The sequence below is a fragment of the Phyllobates terribilis genome, unplaced genomic scaffold, assembly GCF_046119375.1.
Source record: "Phyllobates terribilis strain yellow unplaced genomic scaffold, ASM4611937v1 Scaffold_7__3_contigs__length_470593459, whole genome shotgun sequence".
NCBI lineage: Eukaryota > Metazoa > Chordata > Amphibia > Anura > Dendrobatidae > Phyllobates > Phyllobates terribilis.
In genome coordinates, this window is record NW_027362767.1 from 349065906 (window position 1) to 349090092 (window position 24187).

The following is a 24187-nucleotide window of genomic DNA, read 5'->3' on the forward strand; positions in this document are numbered from 1 at the left end:
GGAGCCTCTCCCACTGGCCTAGGATTTGTACGATAGTTGGAAGTGAAGCGGCTCTGGTTTCCTGGTCGGGTCTCTGATTAAGGGCGACCCATTCTCTCAACTTTGCTAGCTCCGGGTCGGATTGCTGCAGATGTATCCATTCGTCTCTTGAACGGCCCAGAATCTGAGTGGGCCTCGGCTCCCCTCTGGTCTCTTGGGCGTCGACCACAGCAGCGGCGAACTGGCTGAAATCCGGGATCTCGTCGCCTTCGAGCTCCTCATCTCTGTCCTTCTTCGGCCCCGCCTGAGTGACCCGGGACAGGGCATCTGCATGTGTGTTCAGGGCCTTGGACCGATAGGCGATTTTATACTGGAATTTGGACATCCTTGCGACCCACCGCTGTTCTAACGCGCCCAGTTTGGCGTTCTCCAAGTGGGCCAAAGGGTTGTTATCTGTCCACACTTGCACTTCTGACCCTGACAGGTACTCAGCAAACTTCTCGGTCATGGCCCACGCCAGTGCCAGTAGCTCCAGCTTAAACGAACTGTAGTTGTCCGGATTCTTCTCCGTATCTCGGAGTGACCTGCTGGCATACGCGATCACTCGCTCTTTCCCTCCTTGTACTTGAGCCAGCACTGCTCCCAGCCCATGCAAGCTTCCATCAGTGTACAACATGAACGGCTGCGAAAAGTCAGCGTAGGCCAGAATCGGGGCATCTGTTAGCGCCATTTTCAATGCTCGGAATGCCTCTTCTTGTCGTGGGCCCCACTGAATGGGCTGCCGCTTGGCTCCCCCGGCTGTTCCTCTCAGCAATTCATTGAGCGGGTTCGCAATCTTAGCGAAGTCTTTAATGAATCTGCGGTAGTATCCAGCGAGCCCCAGGAATGCCCTTAGTTCCCTTAGATTGGCGGGCGTGGGCCACTTCTGCATGGCAGCTACTTTCTCCGCAGTGGGGTGCACCCCTGCACTGGACACAGTGTGCCCCAGATATTCAATTTCTCGTTTGAAGAGACGACACTTACGAGGCTTACTTTTCAGGCCATGCCTTTGTAGCCGTTCTAACACTTGTTCCAATCGGCGGAGATGATCCTCAAACGTTGCGGAATAGATAATTATATCATCCAGATATATTAAAGTGGCTTCAAAGATGAGGTCCCCCAAGCATCTCTCCATCAGCCGTTGGAAGGTTCCTGGCGCATTTGTTAGTCCGAACGGCATTCGATTGAACTCAAACAGGCCCATAGGGAGAATGAAAGCTGTCTTCGGACGATCCTTCTCAGCTACTGGGACCTGCCAATAGCCACTGGCCAGGTCGAGGGAGGAGAAGAATTTGGCGCTCCCTAGTGCAGATAGAGACTCTTCGATTCGGGGGAGTGGATAGGAGTCCCGCACTGTACAGGCAATTCAGCTTCCGATAGTCTACGCAGAATCTCAGGGTACCGTCCTTCTTTCGGACCAGCACGATCGGAGCCGCCCAGGGGCTCTGGCTTTCACGGATCACACCGTTCCGCAACATGTGGGCCAACAGCTCTTTCACCTCCTGGTACATTTGAGGCGGGATCTGCCGATATCTCTCTCGGATGGGAACAGTATTTCCGGTGGGTATTTCGTGCTGAATGTCCCGAGTGCACCCGAAATCATCTTCATGCTGTTCAAACACTCCCTGATATCGCTGTAGAAGTCGTTCGATCTGCCTTACTTGTCCAGCAGAAAACTCAGTCAGGTTAGCTTCCATTTCTTCCAGGAGGTGGCGTCCAGCCAACGGTTCTCTTCCATGTTCCTGGCTATTGAGGGACACCTCTAGGGTCCATGGTTTTCCTTCCACAGGTGCCAGCCCTATAGCGTCAGCTCTAGTAAGGGCCTCCGGCATTACGCACACTCGCGCCACCTCTTGTCGGGGCAACAACTGTAAACTGGTGCCACTTAAATTGATGCAGCGCACGGGTACTCGACCGTGCCGCACGGTGGCCAGAGTTCGAGCAATCAGGAGTCCAGAGGGCGCTTCTTCTGCCTCCATTGGTTCAACTTGAATGTCCACGCCCTCTAAGGACACATGTGCCAGCACCGGCAAAGTGAGTACAGTCTGTCCCACCGGCAGTGTCATTGTGGCTTCGGGCGGTATCGATACCTTACCAAGGTACTGGGAGGTAGTGGGCATCTTTTGAATCTGACTGACCCGCACGAGGTGCTGGAACACTCTCTTGTTAGCTGGGTCTCGAGTGGCGCGGGTCCAGTTGTTTTTGCTACAGCCCTCAGCCAGGAACTGTCCGACTTCTTTCAGCACATTCATGCCCAGGGTTACAATGGGCCCATCGCCTCCGGGCCCGGTGGTCAGTCAATCCCTTTTCGACCGAGGTCCTTTCCACATGCCCGCACGGACATCCATACTACTCCCGCTACTGGGATAGGTAGTTGATTAGCCGCCACCAGTTTGACAGTGGGTTCCCGGCAGGAACGAGCGACTTCAGGAAAGTGACTTTGGAAGTACATCTCAGGCATAGTGGTCACTTGAGACCCGGTGTCCATCAAACAGCGGATCCGCTGCCCATTGAATTCAGCCCAGATAATGGGCCTCTCGGAGACAATGTCTTCAGAGCTCCCTCTTCTACTCTCTGAAGCTCGAGACCCCACGGTATGCTCCACAACAGTGGGGCTTTTTAGTTTAACGGCTGTCCCCTCCTCCTCCTTTCTCGGTTGGGACAGTCTTTAGAGATATGCCTCCTACCTCTGCAGGTCCAGCAGTCCGGTCCTCGTTCTGCTGATAGGTCGGGTACATGTGCTGGGGCCGGATAGGAACGTCTTTCTCGTTCTGGTCTCCGTCCGCGTTGAGCAGTACGGTCCGTCGGCAAGGGGGCAGTAGGAGTCTTCCTAATAGAATTCAGCTCACCCCGAATGTCTCGAATTTCCTGACGTATTTCCCGTACCCAATCAGGCTCTTGGTTGGTGAATCCAGGAGCAATTGCCTCATGACTTCTAACTGTGGCTTTGAGAACAGGAACTTCTCTCTCCAGGACTCTAGCTTCAGCCCCTACCTCCAGGAAGCCCATATCAGGGCTCAATCGCAGCCGCTCCTTCAGGATCTGCCTCAGGGAAGGGTCTTTCAAGCCAGCAATCAGTTGGTCACGCAACACCTCATCCAATGGTCCCAGTCCTCGGTTCCCATCTCGAGTTTTCTTAGTGATATGGGCCGTCACTTCCTGTAATGCATTAACATACTGATTTACTGTCTCATTTTCCCCTTGGACCCGCTGAAACAACCGTAAGCGCAAGTGTCCCAAATCTGTAGTGTCACCGTGCATGTCCTCTAGAATTTTTATCACTTTATCCACGGTGTCACGGTCCCCAGGTGGGCGGTACATCACAGTCTGTCAGGCCTCTCCATCAAGGGTTAGGAGGGCCAGCTCCGCCTGGGCTAGAGGGTCAAGGGGATACATACGTAGCATACTTCTCAGTCTTTCTGCCCAGTCCCAAAGTGACATGCCATCTCCTGTAAACTTGGGAAGATGGCTGAGCATAGCCCCCAGGGGTATATGGCTCCGGCCGGACCCAGCCACAGACTGATCCGCTATCTCTGCGTCTGAATGTTGCATCCTGCCGACTACGCCAAATGTAATGCAGGTGCCGGAATGCAACGCACAGAGACACAAGGCGAGAACAGTCAGAGATGATTGTAAACAGTTTTATACAACAGGTATACTGAAACAAGGGATTAGCAACAAGGGTAATGAACAGTGATTTGAAATATCAGAAAAATACGAAATTTCACAAAGTAAGGCGCAGTCTCTTAAAATAAGGCGCAGCCTCTTAAAGTAAGGTGATGCCCTCAAGCATGAGAAACACCACACAAGTTCTTTAACCGTGAATTTGGCCCTAGCGGGGGTCACCGGTTATTCCCGCTAGGCCGTGAGTCTCTTTCCGGATGAATTCAATTAGATCACGTTGTGCTACTTTAGCTCCAACCGTCCCCCTCCCAACCTGAGTACTTAAACCAAATTGTCCCCGGTACCGTGGGTGAGCAGTGGAAGTGACGGCCCTGCTCACGTATGCAGCTCCTCTCTGCTTGGCTGTTGGGGGCAGTTTCTCGAGCCTTGGATAGGGGGGTCCAGGTCTCGTCTGTCGGCGGCCGACGTCGGGTTCCACGAACTCACTCAGCACTGCAATCAGGTTCCTAGTATCCTCAGCAGGCACAGCACTCGAGTCACAACTGTGAGGGATCCGGAGCTCTTTTACCGGTACCCAGCTGGAGCACCTCTCAGGCCTCTGGATTTGGCCTGTCACGCGGGGTTTCTCAGGACGCAGGGAGCACGCCTGCTCCTCTCTGCTGCTTGGCGCCAAAGACCCCTCAGGTTTGGCGCGCTGGCCTCTTATCTCTCTGAACTCCTTCCTGGAAGTCACCTGATCGGGTCCAGCCTCTGAATCTGCCCTCCCTGCAACTTCCTTTGTATATTTTGGTTCCGCTTTACTGTCTCTGGCCAGTAGATGGCAGTCTCGCGCCATCCTTGAAACGTCATGTTGAAGTTCTTTTGCAAGCTTTTTTGCTCGTTCTACAGAATTGCAGTGTCATTCTGGATCAGATGTTAATCCAGGCACACAATGATTGCCTAAGAGTACTTTTAACTAGAGATGAGTGGATTGATCCATGGAGGATCGATTTTGAGTCGAATTTTCTGAAATTTTTAGTTGCCAACAAATTTAAACTCTCTGCAATTTCATTTAACAGGATCATCAAAACCAAAAAATAGTTGGCACCATTTCAAACTCTGCTTAATATTTAATGAGTGGGCTAATGACATCAGGCACGGCCAAAAGGCTTCCCCATAATGCCCTGCAGCTATATCACATCACATAGTCTAGCCCAGCCAATCAAGGTGGTCTATTTCAGACAATTTAAAAGAAGGAGGAAGCACCATTTTAGGCTTTTTCAGTGTAGAGATAGGAGGTCAGAGTGCACAGTTCATACTACATAGGGATAGATTATGTTGTGCTACTTCAATGCTAAAGCAGATTCAAAATGGGAGTGGTAATCTAAGTCTGTGAATAATAATCCAAAAATTCATATAATGTCGGGAAGTGCTGTACCTGCATAATCACTTAGTGTTACTGTGAATTGACTGATCTGGATACACTGCTAATAACAGCCTTTTTTATTCATCACACACTGCAAACAAAGAGGGCAGTATTAAACCTCTCAGTGCTAATTTTACTACTAAACCAAAATACTGGAACCAGGGCTTGTGTGACAGAAAGTGTGCTTCCTGCATTGTGAGTTGGGCAAGCCATTATTATTTTTTTTAAGCAAAATGAAAAATCTCCATAATCCAGAAATTTAAACAAAACTATCTACCTCATAAACAGGGTGCATTGTAAAAAAATATTTTAGTTTTTCTACACACTTCTCTGTTGTAATAGTTCAATGTTTGACCGTACACACCACCAAAATACTGCTGTTGGGTACCACTAGTTTCCATCCGTTTTCCTTTAACCAGGTAAGCTGAGGTCACTTAGACATTAATGAGGTTTTAACAATCATAAGTCCCAAAATGGTGTCGATGAAAAGGTTAAATGATCATACAAAACTCCAAACATGTATAACAACAACTTGCATGAGGAGGATTAATCCAAATAGCAAAAAAATGAGTAGACTAGATCATAAAATTCAACATTTATTAGATAGATTATAAAAAAATTCTAATTAAAAACAAATACCCATACTTCATAAATAGGGTAGCATAACCATCAGCATTCAATAGTCATAGATAAATTACTAGGTTATAACGACAACAAATGTAATAGAACAGTATATGTATGAAGAGATGACTATGTCATACCCTGTAAAAATTGGAGTTTGCTATGCAATCTGCAAATAATATAATTGGTATTCATAGGCATCACATGCATAAAACATTAATACGTGATAGTCATTACCTGGACCAGAATGAATGTGTGGAGCCGACCCTACCGCTCCGACGCGCGTTTCGTCGAGACCTTCTTCAGGGAGCGCGGTATATGGTGTGTGTTGCGGGGTATATATGTGGGGATGTACTTGCGGGATTTTATGATGTGCAGCTGGCTGGCCGTTAGAACGGGTGCAGGTACGTATGGCGAGCATGCCCGATGATCACTTCCTGTGGGGCAAACTTCCATTCGCGGTCGGTGGCACGCAAGCTCAGAGTTGCTAAGCAACGTGAGTGCCAGCGGTCACATGGTCCGCGTCAGGAAGCGCCGGAAGATCAGTCCATCCTGCATGTGCGTCCCATCTGCAGTAGCGGAGGTACTGGATATATATATTATAACAAGGTGTCCATGTTAAGGCAGTGTAAATTAATCATATTTGTGCCTAGGAATACCAATCACGCAAATATCAGAAAATATAAATAGAGCAAAGAAAGCAACAGCAGGACATGTGTATATGTTATTGAATTCCTAATTGCATCTATTATAAATACATTGGGCAATCATCAAATACAAATGGATACATATATAAAAGGTATACATGAGAACCTAGTAGGGTGCAAATATAACCCAATGTATGTATTAATACAAATTAACCAAAAAAGGTAAATAAAAATATATACCAGATATAAATGCTTATGGCATGATGAAATCTGGACAGAACTCGGTGTCCAATAAAATTAAATCATAGCAAGATGAACAACATATCAATATGAAGTAGATAAAAATGGTTGAATTGAAGTGTAAAGTAATAAGTACATGATATGTCTACATTATTTAGACCATATCATTGTCATATATTTAGAAAGAAAAATATATAAATACAATGTATAGTGTATATAAAACGCATGGTGCAATGTAAGGTGAAATGTGTAGATATATACACATGCATGTGTATAAGGTATTAAAGTGATAAAGTGCGTGTATAAAGTGCACTTATTTTATATATATATATATATATATATATATATATATATATATATATATATATATATATATATATATATAAAGTGAGTACTGCAAAATATATAATGAATACTAACACAAGATATAATGTTATATAAACAACACATTTTTTTTCACATTTATGTTGTTTATATATAATTTTTATGTATATTTATGGTTATTATAATTTATGCATGGTTTGATATATACACTAATTTCACTAACGTGGTCATATTATATTCTGTTCATCACGTAGTCATTATGTTTTAAGTATATGTTTATGTCCAATGACATATACATTATTCACTTTTTATTCATTCATCAATATATGCACCTCACACACATGTCACATGTTATATGCATCATTTATTTTTTATTCATTCATTTATTTATACACTTCACAGACACGTCACATTATATCTTGTGTTAGTATTCATTATATATTTTGCAGTATTCACTTTATATATATACAGTACAGACCAAAAGTTTGGACACACCTTCTCATTTAAAGATTTTCTGTATTTTCATGACTATGAAATTTGTACATTCACACTGAAGGCATCAAAACTATGAATTAACACATGTGGAATTATATACTTAACAAAAAAGTGTGAAACAACTGAAAATATGTCTTATATTCTAGGTTCTTCAAAGTAGCCACCTTTTGCTTTGATGACTGCTTTGCACACTCTTGGCATTCTCTTGATGAGCTTCAAGAGGTAGTCACTGGAAATGGTCTTCACTTCACAGGTGTGCCCTTGTCAGGTTTAATAAGTGGGATTTCTTGCCTTATAAATGGGTTTGGGACCATCAGTTGTGTTGTGCAGAAGTCTGGTGGATACACAGCTGATAGTCCTACTGAATAGACTGTTAGAATTTGTATTATGGCAAGAAAAAAGCAGCTAAGTAAAGAAAAACGAGTGGCCATCATTACTTTAAGAAATGAAGGTCAGTCAGTGCGAAAAATTGGGAAAACGTTGAAAGTGTCCCCAAGTGCAGTTGCAAAAACCATCAAGCGCTACAAAGAAACTGGCTCACATGAGGACCTCCCCAGGAAAGGAAGACCAAGAGTCACCTCTGCTTCTGAGGATAAGTTTATCCGAGTCACCAGCCTCAGAAATCGCAGGTTAACAGCAGCTCAGATTAGAGACCAGGTCAATGCCAGACAGAGTTCTAGCAGCAGACACATCTCTACAACAACTGTTAAGAGGAGACTTTGTGCAGCAGGCCTTCATGGTAAAATAGCTGCTGGGAAACCACTGCTAAGGACAGGCAACAAGCAGAAGAGACTTGTTTGGGCTAAAGAACCCAAGGAATGGACATTAGACCAGTGTAAATTTGTGCTTTGGTCTGATGAGTCCAAATTTGAGATTTTTGGTTCCAACCAACGTGTCTTTGTGCGACGCAGAAAAGGTGAACGGATGGACTCTACATGCCTGGTTCCCACCGTGAAGCATGGAGGAGGAGATGTGATGGTGTGGGGGTGCTTTGCTGGTGACACTGTTGGGGATTTATTCAAAATTGAAGGCATACTGAACCAGCATGGCTACCACAGCATCTGCAGCGGCATGCTATTCCATCCGGTTGGCGTTTAGTTGGACCATCATTTATTTTTCAACAGGACAATGACCCCAAACACAACACCAGGCTGTGTAAGGGCTATTTGACCAAGAGGGAGAGTGATGGGGTGCTACGCCAGATGACCTGGCCTCCACAGTCACCAGACCTGAACCCAATCGAGATGGTTTGAGGTGAGCTGGACCGCAGAGTTAAGGCAAAAGGGCCAACAAGTGCTAAGCATCTCTGGGAACTCCTTCAAGATTGTTGGAAGACGATTTCCGGTGACTACCTCTTGAAGCTCATCAAGAGAATGCCAAGAGTGTGCAAAGCAGACATCAAAGCAAAAGGTGGCTACTTTGAAGAACCTAGATTATAAGACATATTTTCAGCTGTTTCACACTTTTTTGTTAAGTATATAATTCCACATGTGTTAATTCATAGTTTTGATGCCTTCAGTGTGAATGTACAATTTTCATAGTCATGAAAATACAGAAAAATCTTTAAATGAGAAGGTGTGTCCAAACTTTTGGTCTGTACTGTATATATATAATAAGTGCACTTTATACACGCACTTTATCACTTTAATACCTTATACACATTCATGTGTATATATCTACACATTTCACCTTACATTGCACCATGCGTTTTATATACACTATACATTGTATATATATATTTTTCTTTCTAAATATATGACAATTATATGGTCTAAATAATGTAGACATATCATATACTTATTACTTTACACTTCAATTCAACCATTTTTATCTACTTCATATTGATATGTTGTTCATCTTGCTATGATTTAATTTTATTGGACACCGAGTTCTGTCCAGATTTCATCATGCCATAAGCATTTATATCTGGTATATATTTTTATTTACCTTTTTTGGTTAATCTGTATTAATACATACATTGGGTTATATTTGCACCCTACTAGGTTCTCATGTATACCTTTTATATATGTATCCATTTGTATTTGATGATTGCCCAATGTATTTATAATAGATGCAATTAGGAATTCAATAACATATACACATGTCCTGCTGTTGTTTTCTTTGCTCTATTTATATTTTCTGATATTTGCGTGATTGGTATTCCTAGGCACAAATATGATTAATTTACACTGCCTTAACATGGACACCTTGTTATAATATATATATCCAGTACCTCCGCTACTGCAGATGGGACGCACATGCAGGATGGACTGATCTTCCGGCGCTTCCTGACGCGGACCATGTGACCGCTGGCACTCACGTTGCATAGCAACTCTGAGCTTGCGTGCCACCGACCGCGAATGGAAGTTTGCCCCACAGGAAGTGGTCATCGGGCATGCTCGCCATACGTACCTGCACCCGTTCTAACGGCCAGCCAGCTGCACATCATAAAATCCCACAAGTACATCCCCACATATATACCCCACAACACACACCATATACCGTGCTCCTTGAAGAAGGTCTCAATGAAACGCGCGTCGGAGCGGTAGGGTCGGCTCCACACATTCATTCTGGTCCCAGGTAATGACTATCACATATTAATGTTTTATGCATGTGATGCCTATGAATACCAATTATATTATTTGCAGATTGCATAGCAAACTCCAATTTTTACAGGGTATGACATAGTCATCTCTTCATACATATACTGTTCTATTACATTTGTTGTCGTTATAACCTGGTAATTTATCTATGACTATTGAATACTGATGGTTATGCTACCCTATTTATGAAGTATGGGTATTTGTTTTTAATTAGAATTTTTTTATAATCTATCTAATAAATGTTGAATTTTATGATCTAGTCTACTCATTTTTTTGCTATTTGGATTAATCCTCCTCATGCAAGTTGTTGTTATTAATGAGGTTTTGTTTGCATTAAATAGCTGAAAATTGGTTCAATACACAGCTAGGAGTGTTATACATGTATTTTTTTGTCAATTAAAGGCTTTTCAGTATTGGCATTTGTGGCAAATCTATATGCTGCAAATCATAATTTTTTTTAGAAAATTAGGCAAAGCTGGTGAATTTGAACTTCAAATGATCCACCTAATTCTACTTTTAACCTCTTCCAGTGAGAGTATCTTATTGTTGGCAAGGAGGACCTAAGTCGTAGATTTTAGAAACTTTTTTTTTCTATATTAAAATATTCTTGTTTCTTCCTCAAGGGATATAGATCGGAGATGGAAAACCCAGAAATGTTCCACTTTTTGCCATTAACCTTAAGGAACACAAAGAATATTCTATTTGGAAATATGCCAGAGATATACGATTTCCATAACAAGTAAGATTGTTTGGATCATTATGTGTTCAACATAACAATATTGTCTTTATGGCTGCACATTTTAATCTTACCTTTGTTTTCTTGGTTAGACTTTAAAAAAGTATTTTTCCAAATTTATTGCATCTGGTTCATACTTTATGAGAAATTATTTAAATCATGAATTACTAATCAGTCTTATTATCAGGTTGGGTATTAGTCATTTTTACAGATCCAGTTGGACAAGCACCCAACACTGGCCCATTAGTAGCAGTCCATCTGTAACCTGTCTACTTCTGCCTACTAAATAACAGGGCTTCTGCCTACTAAATAACAGTCAACTGCATGTATCGTTTCCATGTTGTGATTGCACATGTATGTGCAGGCACAAGATTGGGTTTTTATAAAAGCTTCATGATTCAGAGGGACCAGGAATTAATATCTATTTAGCATTAGTTGTTGGTGGTTCAGTGTAGTCCACTGCTATCATTAACACATGATAACATTATGATATGTATGAAATTACTTGAAGACTGTCTCTAATGTGGAACAATATCCCAAATAAAAACTAGTAGTAGTCACATATTTGAAACTCACTGTAGACGAAACTCGATACCTAACACACATAATAAGTTTCACCAAATATCTTATGCTTAGTGCATAGATACAGTAACATAACCAAGTTTCCAACAAAGATTAGATAACAGAGTCAAAATTACTACATAGGTACAGAACCAAATGTACTATGAAGATATGGTAACTGAACAAAGCTCACTACACAGATACAGTGTCAGTAACAGAACAAAACCAAAATGCGAAGAAACTTGTAAAGTGTATGGATACTGTAAAAGAACCAAACTTGCTACATAGATGTAGTTACAGAACTAAGTATACTTCATAAATATGGTTACAAATACAATTGCATGACATAGATATGGTTACAGAACCAAGCTTACAACATAGATACTGTAACTGAACATGTCAACAGAATCAAACTTACTACATAGATATGGTAACAGAACCAAGCATAGTACATAGACATGGTTACAGAAGTACACTTACTACATAGATATGGTTACAAAACTAAATTTACTACATAGATTGCAAAGAAACAAATACAGATGCATCTCACTAAATTAGCATATCATCAAAGAGTTAATTTATTTCAGTTCTTCAATACAAAAAGTGAAACTCATATATTACGTAGAGTCATTACAAACAGAGTGATCTATTTCAAGTGTTTATTTCTGTTAATATTGATGATTATGACTTACAGCCAATGAAAACACAAAAGTCGTTATCTCAGTCTCTAGTGTGGAACAATATCCCAAATAAAAACTAGTAGTAGTCACATATTTGAAACTCACTGTAGACACCCAGGAAGCATTGGCCCCGTAGCCAGGCCACACCTGCCCCTAGTTAGCCAAGTTTTCTAGTCATCCTAAAATTGTCCCTTTAAGGAGGTGTATATAATATGAAGAGATGATATTTAGCTTTTATCTCTGATTGTACGGGCCCTGAACGTGCAGAAAACTAGCAAAGGCATTGGGTATTGGGTAAAACTATTAGTGCTGATGGTCAGGTTTCTCCATAAATCCCACTATATGTGGGTGTTTTCAGAACAGGTGCTGTAAGAGTCAGACAGAAGACTTGGTTAGTATGATGGCATGGTTTAGGAACTGTAAAAATAGAGCAGAACATATAATATAATTATAGTGAAAAAAGGTTAACGATATTCAGAGTTCTGGAATGTAACATTATGGGAAAATTATTGTTTGCCCGAGAAAAAGCAGGAACATTTTTATGTGATGTCCAACAAGTGAAATATAATAGCAATTTGTTCTGCTACCCAATCCTTTGTTCTGGGGAATGATTTATGTAAACCGAGCTGGATTACCAAGAACAAGAAAACAGAAATGATGCAACACAAATTTAGATAATCCATTAAAATCTTCTATTTTAATATTCATTTTTTGTTTGATTTTAAACAGAGTTTTTCTTCTCAACCTTGAGAGCTGCATCGGAGCGCCGGAAAGAGTTGGTTATTGTTTTCTAGAAAGGGTAAGTAAATAATTTACTAAGAGAAGAATATAAGTGCATTAAGATTCATTCATTTACTTTCAGCCCTCAAAACAAAGAAACTAGAACAACTTTATGCATCTCAGCCTCATTCTTCTACTCTCTTTTTCCTACTAAAAATATACTTTTTTTTAGATGCACACAATAGTAAAGTACCTGTGTGAACATTACCAGTCTCTCTTTAAAGAGTAACATAATATTGGTGATACCTCTGGGAATACTATTTTTCTAGTTGTCAGTTTAAACATTGGAACAATTGGAGAGAGAAGAGTTCGGGCAAAGCAACCTGTGAAGAAGTCAACAAAGTCACCATAGGCTGCACAAACATAGATGTCAGATTCACACAGAGAACTTTTTCCTGCATTTTTTTTATAAAGCCAAGAGTTTATGCAGCAGTGAAAAAAAGGAAAGACCTCAACTACAATTTTTGTACCAACTCCTTATTTTGGGAAAATGCCCTGAAAGAATTTGGCAAAACGTAATATTGGTAGACCTAACTACTGTATAACTTAATATACATGTAAAATAAAACACAAAAAACTACATATTGCAAGATTCCAACAACTTCTATACCACTTTATTAGTTCTCCTTCTGGAGGTACTATATTACATGTTGTAAACACCTAAATTTTCTCAATTTTTTTATGGAAATTCGATTTGCATCAAATCTACTAGATGTATATGGAGTGCGTCAGTAAAAGACATTTATTATGCTCTAAGGTCACTCCAGACCCAAGAACTTAATAAAAAATGGGTGAAAACAAAAAATATATTATACTCGCCATGCCCCTTACATGTCCCGCTGTTGCACTGACTTTCTTCAGCTCCAATCTTCTCTCCAGGCTTCACTTGTCAGAGTCTCTGGTGCTCACTAGGCCGGTCATGAGCAAAATCACCCCATGACATCATGAAGTCTGGGTATACGAATGTCTTGACGTCGAGTGAGTCCTGGTGGGCACCAGGTTCACAGACATAGGGAAGAAGTACAGAGTCGGAGAGAGAGTGCCAGTGCAGGACCATGTGTGGAGCTGCCGCAGCTGTGCAGGTGAGAGAAAGTGAGTATAATTTTTTTTAAGCCCTTCTCAGCCTTTAAAAGATTTTTGCTAAATTTGAGCAAATCAAAATTGCTAAAAAATTCAATTTTTTTTTTGTAAAATTCAAAACAAATTCAATTTTCTTTGAATCAATTTGTTCATTACCAGTAAGCAGCCACAGATACAGTATATATATAGACGAGCCAAAAAGAAGAGAAAACTACATTCACATTTATAGTGTCTTTGTGTGAATGTTATGAAATCATGGTTGATTAAAATGTATATCTAATGTTAATAAAAACTTTTTTTTCATGCAGAGAGAAGATTTCCAGATGTATGAAAAGTATTGTCAGAATAAGCCCCGATCAGACTCTCTCTGGCGGCAGTTTTCGGACAGTGCTTTCTTTCAGGTATCTAAGGCTGGATTTTTGTCCAGATCTCTTTTCAAATAATGTACGTCAGATATACTAGTCGTTATTATGCAGGTTACCAATTTATAGATAATTTTGTAGATGCCGGTTTCACACACACTAGCTGTACTAGTAAACCATCCTGATTCCTGACCTAGAATTATATCACCAAACCTTATATGAATAAAACTACAAGTGAATTAATGCATACTTTAGTTTTGTTAGATCTTATTTCTCCTTATAGCAGGAGGGTTCATAGAAATCATGGGTCTCCGTAGCAAAAGTCCTAATTGTCCCCCAACTCCAGCGAAGTAGGCAGTGTCACGGCGCACTCTAACTTTTGAAGACAGTCAGAGGAATATATATTACAGCACACAGAAATTGCTCCTCTATTGAGGTCCCATAATGTTCTCACCCACTATGATACCCTTTTCTTGGCCCCCATACAGTATGTTGCACCCAAAAATGCCTCATGCACACTGTAACAGTTACATAGCAGAATAAACTCGCACAGGTATAATATAAAAGAAGGATTTTTACAACATGGCCTTTCTAGGCATTATGCGATAGATCACAATAAAAGGATCTCCTTTAGGGTGATCCCTATTGACCATGTCCTCCATGAGACCTCCAACCGAGTCTAGACTCTTAACAGGCAAGAGATCTTCTGGATTCATAAGTTGAACATTATAAATCCACATGGACTAAACAAAACAACTGATTTGTTCAATTAATTGAGATATATCTATGGATTCTGCATTGTTCCTCTGTACAACACACCTCCTTTTTGTGATGATGAATGTTACTAACAAACATCCGCTCTTTTTATGAAGGGGTTTCATCTAGTGTTGAGCGAGCACTAAAATGCTCGGGTGCTCGAAGCTCGGGCCGAGCTCACCGTGATACTCGGGTGCTCGACCCGAGCAACGAGCCCAATGTTAGTCTATGGGAGACCCGAGCATTTTTGCGGCGGCACCCCCGGCAGTCTGTAGAAAGCCTAAAAAGTGCCCAAAACAATAGTGACAGTGCTCAAAAGACATGGGGACAGCATGGGCATCGCCCCAGGAAGCATTTCTGACCCCCAGGTCACTGCTGTCAACAACATGGTCAGAGGTATTAAGCCACTTTTACAGGCTCACAATAAAACGTTCAAAAACGAAACTGAAACGATTTTCCTGTGAAATATGTTAAGGTAGTTCCTTTCCAGGGTAAAGACTTGTGTATAATGTAAAATAAATAACCAAAAACAAAAATACTCCTCCACACCTTGGGCTATGTTCACATGTAGCATTTTTATGCGTTTTTGCACTTTTGTATTGCATTCAAATGTTACAAATGCATTCACCGGGAAATGTCATTTTAACATTTTACCACCTTATCTGGCCATGTGCTATGTGACACATGCATACAGTGCTGAAAAGACATGGGAACAGCATGGGGAAGACGCCTGGAAGCATCTCTGACACCCAGGTCACTGCCTAAAAGTGCGCCCATCAGAAGTGATCCTTGCCGCATCAGAAGATGCAGACTTGCAACTATCCCCGTGCAAGTCCTTGTCCCAGGGCTGTATTCAATTGTACCTCCCCCATTCCTTGCAATGCAAGCGTAAGTGTGCAACCTGCCACCCACCCACCCCCAGGCTGCAATACCATACTGCTAGCTTGCTTGCATTTGAAATTGGGCCTTTTAGGCATGTGGAGGCAGACGCCGGCCACCATGTCATGGCTGCATCGGCGGCCTGGTATCCATACTCAATCCCCAGCCGCCCGGCGGCCGGGTGTCCACGCTCGGTCCCCAGCCGCAAGGGGGCGGCCGGGTGTCCATACTCGGTCCCTAGCCGCCCCGCGGCCGGGTGTCCACACACGGTCTCCAGAAGCTCCTATTTCTCCTTGGAACTTCCCCCACACTTTTCTTAGCCTGGCCTGCTTTAGGGCAGCATTGGATGAGCCCACCAGAGAACCAGACTCCTCTGGTGGGCCCTGGCTTCTCCATCAGGCGAGTTGAGAGTGCCAAGGTGAGGAGCATGATGATGATGATAGAAGTTAGCATCTGCTTTGTTTTCTTGGAATGCAAGCGTGAGTATGCAACCTGCCACCCACCCACCCCCAGGCTACAATACCATACTGCTAGCTTGCACTTGAAATGGGGCCTTTTAGTTTGGAGGAGGACGAAGCTGGCCACTACCTCATGACTGCTTCGGCAGCGAGGTAACCATACTCAGTCCCCAGCTGCCCGGCGGTCGGGTGTCCACGCTCGGCCCCCAGTCTCCAGGGGGTGGCCGTGTGTCCATACTCGGTCCCCAGCCGCCCCTATTTCTCCTGGGAACTTCCCCCACACTTTTCTTAGCCTGGCCTGCTTTAGGGCAGCATTGGACGAGCCCACTAGAGAACCTAACTCCTTCGGTGGGCCCTGGCTTCTCCATCAGGGGAGTTGAGAGTGCCAAGGTGAGGAGTATGATGATGATGATAGAAGTTAGCTTGTTTTCTTGGAATGCAAGCGCATGTATGTAGTAGCGGCTAGGCCTGAGGTGGTCAGCGTTTTGGCGCATATCCTACCTCCTCCGAGGATTGCTGGATGTTTTCCTGCTACTATCCCAGTTCTATGACTCCCGTTAAAACAAAACTTCAGGTGATGAATGATGGATGAGGTGGTGACAAAGGAGAAAGAGCAGGAGGAATAGGGACCATTCACATCAATATCAGGCCAGTCAACCACACATGTCTTGTAGGATATGTTTCTGTACCAAAAGGAGCGGTTTGGCTACAGCCTTTATGCTGCTGGGGCGGTTCGCGTGTGTTTTGATACATGCCCTCCCTGCGTTCGCGCTGGGCTGTCTATATGTCCCTGGCTTGCCTCCAGGGGGCGTGTGTGCAGCGCGCTCCCGGACGCGGGCCTGTGACTTAACGGCCTTGGCGCGCGCGATGGGGGGGGCGTGACACACGCGCCGCGATAGCCCAATCAGCTTTCTCCCTCCCCTCAGTCACATGACCTGAATGGGAGGTCATGGTCCACATCGGCACCAATGACAAAGTGAGTGGTAGATGGAGGGTCCTTAAAAATGATTTCAGAGACCTAGGTAGGAAGCTTAGGGCAAGGACCTCCAAGGTAGTTTTCTCAGAAATACTACCAATCCCGCGAGCCACACAGGAGCGCCAACGGGAAGTTAGGGAGGTGAATAAGTGGCTAAAGAGTTGGTGCAAGGCAGAAGGGTTTGGGTTCATGGAGAACTGGGCCGACTTCGCGGTCGGCTACAGGCTCTACCGTAGGGACGGGCTGCACCTCAATGGGGAGGGTGCAGCGGTGCTGGGGAAGAAGATGGCTAATAGGTTGGAGGAGTTTTTAAACTAGAGACGGGGGGGAAACCAAGGAAATAGGTGGGATGTGAGGCAAGCAAGGGGGAAGGGGAGAAGTGAATATAATGATGGTGGAGAGGGGGGTGGGGATGGTACAGTTAGATCGTTAGAGAAGAATAGGATGCTAAATAACCCCAAAGTTTTATCTTGCATGCTGACCAACGCAAGAAGCCTGACCAATAAGGCGGATGAGCTGCAGGCGCTTATATCGGAGGAGAGGTATGACATCGTAGGTATAACAGAGACTTGGCTAGACGATAGCTACGACTGGGCGGTAAATTTATTAGATTATAGTTTATTTAGAAGGGACCGGAAACAGGGGAAAGGCGGAGGAGTCTGCTTATATGTAAAGTCATGTCTAAAACCCAGACTAAGGGAAGATATAGGAGAGGGAGAAGAGGGGGTCGAGTCCATGTGGGTAGAGATAGAGGGAACTAAAAATAATAATAAAATATTACTGGGGGTCTGCTATAAGCCACCCAATATAACAGAGGAGAATGAGAATCTGCTATTAGGACAAATAGACAAAGTAGCAAAACATAATGAAGTGATTGTAATGGGGGATTTCAACTACCCAGATATTGACTGGGAAACAGAAACCTGTAGATCTCAGAAAGGAAAAAGGTTCTTGACAAATATTAAGGATAATTATCTCTCCCAACTAGTGCAGGAACCAACGAGAGGGAAGGCCGTGTTGGACTTAATATTGACTAATAGGCCTGATAGAATAACTGAGGTACAGATAGGGGGGCACCTAGGTAATAGCGACCATAATATTATCGACTTCAAAATGCCCTTCAGTAGGGTTATCAATAAGGGAACAACAAAAACATTAAACTTTAGGAGGGCGAAGTTTGATCAGCTGAAAGAAAGCCTTCAATTTATTGACTGGGACAAAGTTCTTAATCAAAGGAATACGAATAGTAAATGGGAAACCTTCAAAAGAATTCTGAATACTCAGTGCGAGAGATATATACCGTATGGGAATAAAAGGGCCAGAAATAAGAGGAAACCAATATGGTTGAACAAGAACGTAAAAGGGGCGTTAAATAGCAAAAAAGAGGCATTCAAGAGATTAAAACAGGAAAACAGTAAGGAGGCACTAATGTGTTACAAGGCAAAAACGAGAACCTGTAAAAATCAAATAAAAATAGCGAAGGAGGAAACAGAGAGACGTATTGCTAGGGAAAGTAGATCAAATCCCAAACTGTTCTTTACGTATATAAATAGTAAAAGGATTAAATCGGATAATATTGGACCGATAAAAAGTGAGGAAGGCAAAATCATAGAGAAAGATGAGGATAAAGCTAATCTATTAAATAATTTTTTTTCGACAACTTTCACAAAGGAAATCGAACTAACAGGAGAAATGAGAAGTGACAAACTTAATCCTCCACTAAGTATGACAAATCTAACCCAAGCTGGGGTACAGAAACGCCTCAGTAACATTAAAATAAACAAATCACCAGGACCTGATGGCATACACCCACGGGTACTAAGGGAACTAAGTAATGTGATAGACAGACCGTTATATCTTATATTTAAGGACTCTGTTGAGACTGGGTCCGTGCCACTTGATTGGCGACAGGCGAATGTAGTGCCAATATTCAAAAAGGGAGCGAAAAGTGACGCCAGAAACTATCGGCCGGTGAGTCTGACGTCCGTTGTGGGCAAAATTTTTGAAAGCTTCATTAAAGAGGCAATTACGGAGCATCTTGATGCTAATAATCTTTTAATCCCGAACCAACATGGATTCATGAGGAATCGCTCCTGCCAAACAAACCTGATTGACTTCTACGAGGAGGTTAGCTCTCGAGTAGATCAGGCGGAACCAGTGGATGTCGTGTATCTCGACTTCTCAAAAGCGTTCGATAGCGTGCCACATAATAGGTTGGTATACAAAATGAGAATGATGGGGTTGGGGGAAAATGTCTGCAAGTGGGTAGCTAACTGGCTAAAGGATAGAAGGCAGAGGGTGGTTATAAATGGAATATACTCAGATTGGGTAAGCGTCACTAGTGGGGTACCACAGGGGTTTGTACTAGGCCCAATGTTATTTAATATCTTTATTAACGATATAGTCAACGGGATAAATAGTAAAATATCAATATTTGCAGATGACACAAAGTTATGTAAAACAATTAATACAAAAGAGGACAGTGCAGACCTACAGAGGGATTTGGATAAGCTGGGTAGGTGGAGCATTAAATGGCAAATGAGGTTTAACGAGGAGAAATGTAAGGTCGTACATATGGGAAGGAAAAATGGAAGTCACCAGTACTCACTGAATGGGAAATCATTGGGGAATTCAGAGATGGAGAAGGACTTGGGCATCTTGATTGATAGCAAACTAAATTGGAGTGCCCAAAGTCAGGCCGCTGCTGTAAGGGCAAACAGGGTAATGGGATGTATCAGAAGAGGTATAGCTGCAAAGGATGAGAACATTGTTCTTCCACTGTACAAAGCACTGGTCAGACCACACTTGGAATACTGTGCTCAGTTATGGGCCCCAATATATAGAAAGGATATAAATGAGCTTGAAAAGGTACAAAGGAGGGCAACAAAATTAATAAAGGGAATGGAGGGACTGCAATACCCAGAGAGGTTGGCAAAACTAGGACTATTCAGCCTGGAAAAGAGAAGGTTGAGGGGGGACATAATAAATGTGTACAAATATATTAGGGGACAGTATAGAGATCTTGCCCGGGATTTGTTCAAAAGGAGGGATATTACGGTAACAAGAGGGCACTCACTAAGACTGGAAGAGAAAAGGTTTCAGCACCAGCATAGGAAGGGGTTCTTTACGGTAAGAGCAGTGAGAATATGGAATTCACTGAGTGAGGAGACGGTAATGTCGGATTCACTACACCAGTTCAAGCGGGGACAGGATGCATTTCTAGATACTAGGCAGATTTCAGCATATACTTAAAAATAAAATAAAATAGTAGGTTGATACAGGGATTTATTCTGACTGCTGGTTTCAGAGTCGGGAGGGAATTTTTCCTCAGGTGAAGATTGGCCAAATCATTTGGGGTTTTTGCCCTCCTCTGGATCAACTTTAGCAATTACAGAACTAACAGGTCGAACTTGATGGACTCAAGTCTTTATTCGGCTTTACAAATTATGTTACTATGTTACTATGTCCTGGATGCATGCAGGTTAGCGCTGCCTCTTGAAAAAGAACGCTGAAACGCGCGTCGGGGCGCTTCTTTACCCGTTGCACTGCTGGGGACTCTCTTGCGGGGCTCTGGGCTTCTTCCATATCTTTGGCCTGTGGTGAGTCTATATTCATCCATATTATAGGGACCACTTACCTGACTCACACTCCTTGAGTTAGTACTAGGATACTTTTTTGTATTAGGATCTGGTCTCGCTGCATGAGGCTTTGGCCTCTTTGTACATTTCATTGTATCAACTTTGATTGCCACTGTACATGATTTTGCTCTATGTTATATGTACTCACCGCTGACTCTCTAACTATATGGACTAATTGACCATTCTATACCGCCCATCCCCCCAGGGTACCCCCCAGCTTTGAGCACCTTGCACCTTACCCCCTTCTGCTATTTTAAACATTTTTTCGATATAAATCTTGAATGATGTATTTAAATAAAATTGTACTAATTGCTTGCCACTATACTCAAGTGTCCTCCTGTTTTTGTATACAGTTATAGGGCATGCAGTGAGTGCAATGCCTACCAAAAATTTCGAGGCACTCCAATGCCCCTTGGAAGTGACATGGAGGTCAGAGGGCCTTAATTAAACCGTTTTTTCCATTTATAGCAACTGCGTCTCCTGTGCACTGTTGGCCTAAGCAGTGAATGGAAGGCTTTCCAAAAATGATGAGGAACTGCAATGCCCCTTGAAACAGACGTGGATTACAGCATACTAAAAACCTTTTACCCATTATTGGGGAGTGGGTCTCCCTTAGTGTTCGCCTATGCATTGAAAAGCAAAAGCTGACTAAAATTAGGAGGAAATGCAATGCCCGTTGGAAGAATGGTGGAGGTCGCAGTGGAATAAAAAGACAATATCAATGACCCTTGGAAAAGTGGTGGAGGTCGCAGTAGCTTAACAAAACGGTTTTAATGCCCCTTGGAAGAGACGTGGAGGTTGCAGTAGCTTAACAAGATGGTTTTAATGCCCCTTGGAAAAATGTTTGAGGTCGCAGTGGAACAAAAAGATAATATCAATGCCCCTTGGAAAAGTGGTGAAGGTCGCAGTAGCTTAACAAGACGGTTTTAATGCCCCTTGGAAGAGACGTGGAGGTCGCAGTAGCTTAACAAGATGGTTTTAATGCCCCTTGGAAGAATGGTGGAGGTTGCAGTGGAATAAAAAGACAATATCAATGCCCCTGGGAAAAGTGGTGGAGGTCGCTGTAGCTTAACAAGACGGTTTTAATGCCCCTTGGAAGAGACGTGGAGGTCGCAGTAGCTTAACAAGACGGTTTTAATGCCCCTTGGAAGAATGGTGGAGGTCGCAGTGGAATAAAAAGACAATATCAATGCCCCTTGGAAAAGTGGTGGAGGTCGCAGTAGCTTAACAAGACGGTTTTCATGCCCCTTACAAGAGCCATGCAGTACAGCATATTAAAAACATTATTCCCATTATTGGGGAGTGGGTCTCCCATAGTCTTTGCCTATGCCTTCCAAGCAAAAGCTGCCAAAAATTAGGACGGAGGAACTTGCAATGCTGGCAAGCAAGAGCCATGCAGTACAGCATATTAAAAACATTATTCCCATTGGGAGTGGGTCTCCCATAGTCTTTGCCTATGCCTTCCAAGCAAAAACTGCCAAAAATTAGGACGTAGGAACTTGCAATGCTGGCAAACAAGAGCCATGCAGTACAGCATATTAAAACCATTTTCCCATTATTGGGGAGTGTGTCTCCCATAGACTTTGCATATGCCTTCCAAGAAAAAGGTGCAAAAAATTAGGACCGAGGAACTTGCAATGCTGGCAAACAAGAGCCATGCAGTACAGCATATTAAAAACATTATTCCCATTATTGGGGTGTGGGTCTCCCATAGTCGTTGCCTATGCCTTCCAAGCAAAAGCTGCCAAAAATTAGGACGGAGGAACTGGCAATGCTGGCAAACAAGAGCCATGCAGTACAGCATATTAAAAATATTATTCCCATTATTGGGAGGTGGGTCTCCCATAGTCTTTGCCTATGCCTTCCAAGCAAAAGCTGCCAAAAATTAGGACAGAGGGACTTGCAATGCTGGCAACATGGACCAAGGTCACCCTGGTGGTATAGTGGTGGTGGAGGCTGAGGATAAGGAGAAGAGCAAAATACAGCCGAAATGAGGAAGCGTATACCCATGTGTGGGTGTGAAGTGGTGCATGGGAATACACCTCCTGAAATAACACAGTGGATTTGACTTTATGTTACTCTGCTGTCATTTGGTGGTGATGAGAAGTCTTGCCCAATCGAACCCTTGTTCATTTTGATAAGGGTCAGCTTGTCAGCATTGTCAGTTGACAGGCGAGTGCGCTTATCAGTTATAATTCCCCCAGCGACACTAAAAACACGCTCCGATAACACGCTAGCGGCAGGGCAGGCCTGGACCTCCAAGGCGTACAGAGCGAGTTCATTCCAAGTGTCCAGCTTGGATACCCAATAATTAAAAGGCACAGAGGAATCACGGAGGACGCTGGTACGGTCGGCAAGGTACTCCCTCACCATCTTTTGAAACTTTCCACTCCTTGTGAGAGTACCCCGCGCCTCAGGGCCTGTAAGCCGGGTGGGTCTCAGAAAACTGTCCCAGAATGTTGACAGTGTTCCCCTGCCTCTTCTGGATTGGAGTTGCGTCTCTCTCTTCTGTACGCCTTGGTTGGTCAACGAACTGTGACCTCTGCCGCTAGCGTGTTCAGATGGGAATTTTTTTAACAGTGCTGTACCTGGCTGGACACAAAAATATGGCGAAGGCCACATCAAATTTTTGGTGAAAAATTCATTAAAAAATTTTAAAAAACACATTTAGGGACTGCATCTTTATAACCCCTCCACTTGAGGGGTTAATAAAGATGCAGTCCCTAACTTATTATTTTTTTAAATTATTTTTTAATTAATTTTTCCCAAAAATTTTGACGAGGGCTTCGCCATATTTTTGTATGCCAGCCAGGTACAGCAGGCAGGAACGGGCTGCCCCCAACCACCAGCTGCCTATTTGTACCTGGCCGGACACAACAATATAGGGAAGCCCTTTTTTTTATTATTTCATGAATTTCATGTAATAATTAAAAAAAAAAATACGTGGGGCTTCGCCCTATTTTTGTGTCCAGCCAGGTACAACTAGGCAGCTGGGGGCTGGAATCCGCAGCGCAGGGAGGCCCAAGCTTTCTGCCCCCCACTGCAAATTGCAGTCCGCAGCCACCCCAGAACATGGCGTGTTCATAGAAGCGCCATCTTCTGGCGCTGTACCCAACTCATCCAGGGCCCTGGTGCGGTGGTTCACTGGGTAATAAAGGGGTTAGGACCAGCTTGCTATTATCAGCTGGCCCCAAGCCAGAAATTCATGGGGTCTCGCCAATATTAGACATGACCGCCATGAATTTCTAGTAAAATATTTAAAAAAAGCACAATACCCAGAATAAAGTCCTTTAATTTAAATAAA

General features: G+C 43.0%; 1 protein-coding gene across 6 annotated transcripts in view; it reads left to right on the top strand.

The window, feature by feature from the left end:
* The window catches only part of MCF2 (MCF.2 cell line derived transforming sequence), a 487909-nt gene that overhangs the window by 162113 nt on the left and 301609 nt on the right, over window positions 1-24187 (top strand). For all 6 annotated transcript variants that reach the window (XM_073641247.1, XM_073641248.1, XM_073641251.1 and 3 more), the window contains 3 exons: window positions 10601-10716; window positions 12684-12753; window positions 14123-14215. In XM_073641247.1, the coding sequence (XP_073497348.1) occupies window positions 10601-10716; window positions 12684-12753; window positions 14123-14215 (279 nt within the window). The remainder of the gene's footprint in view (window positions 1-10600; window positions 10717-12683; window positions 12754-14122; window positions 14216-24187) is intronic.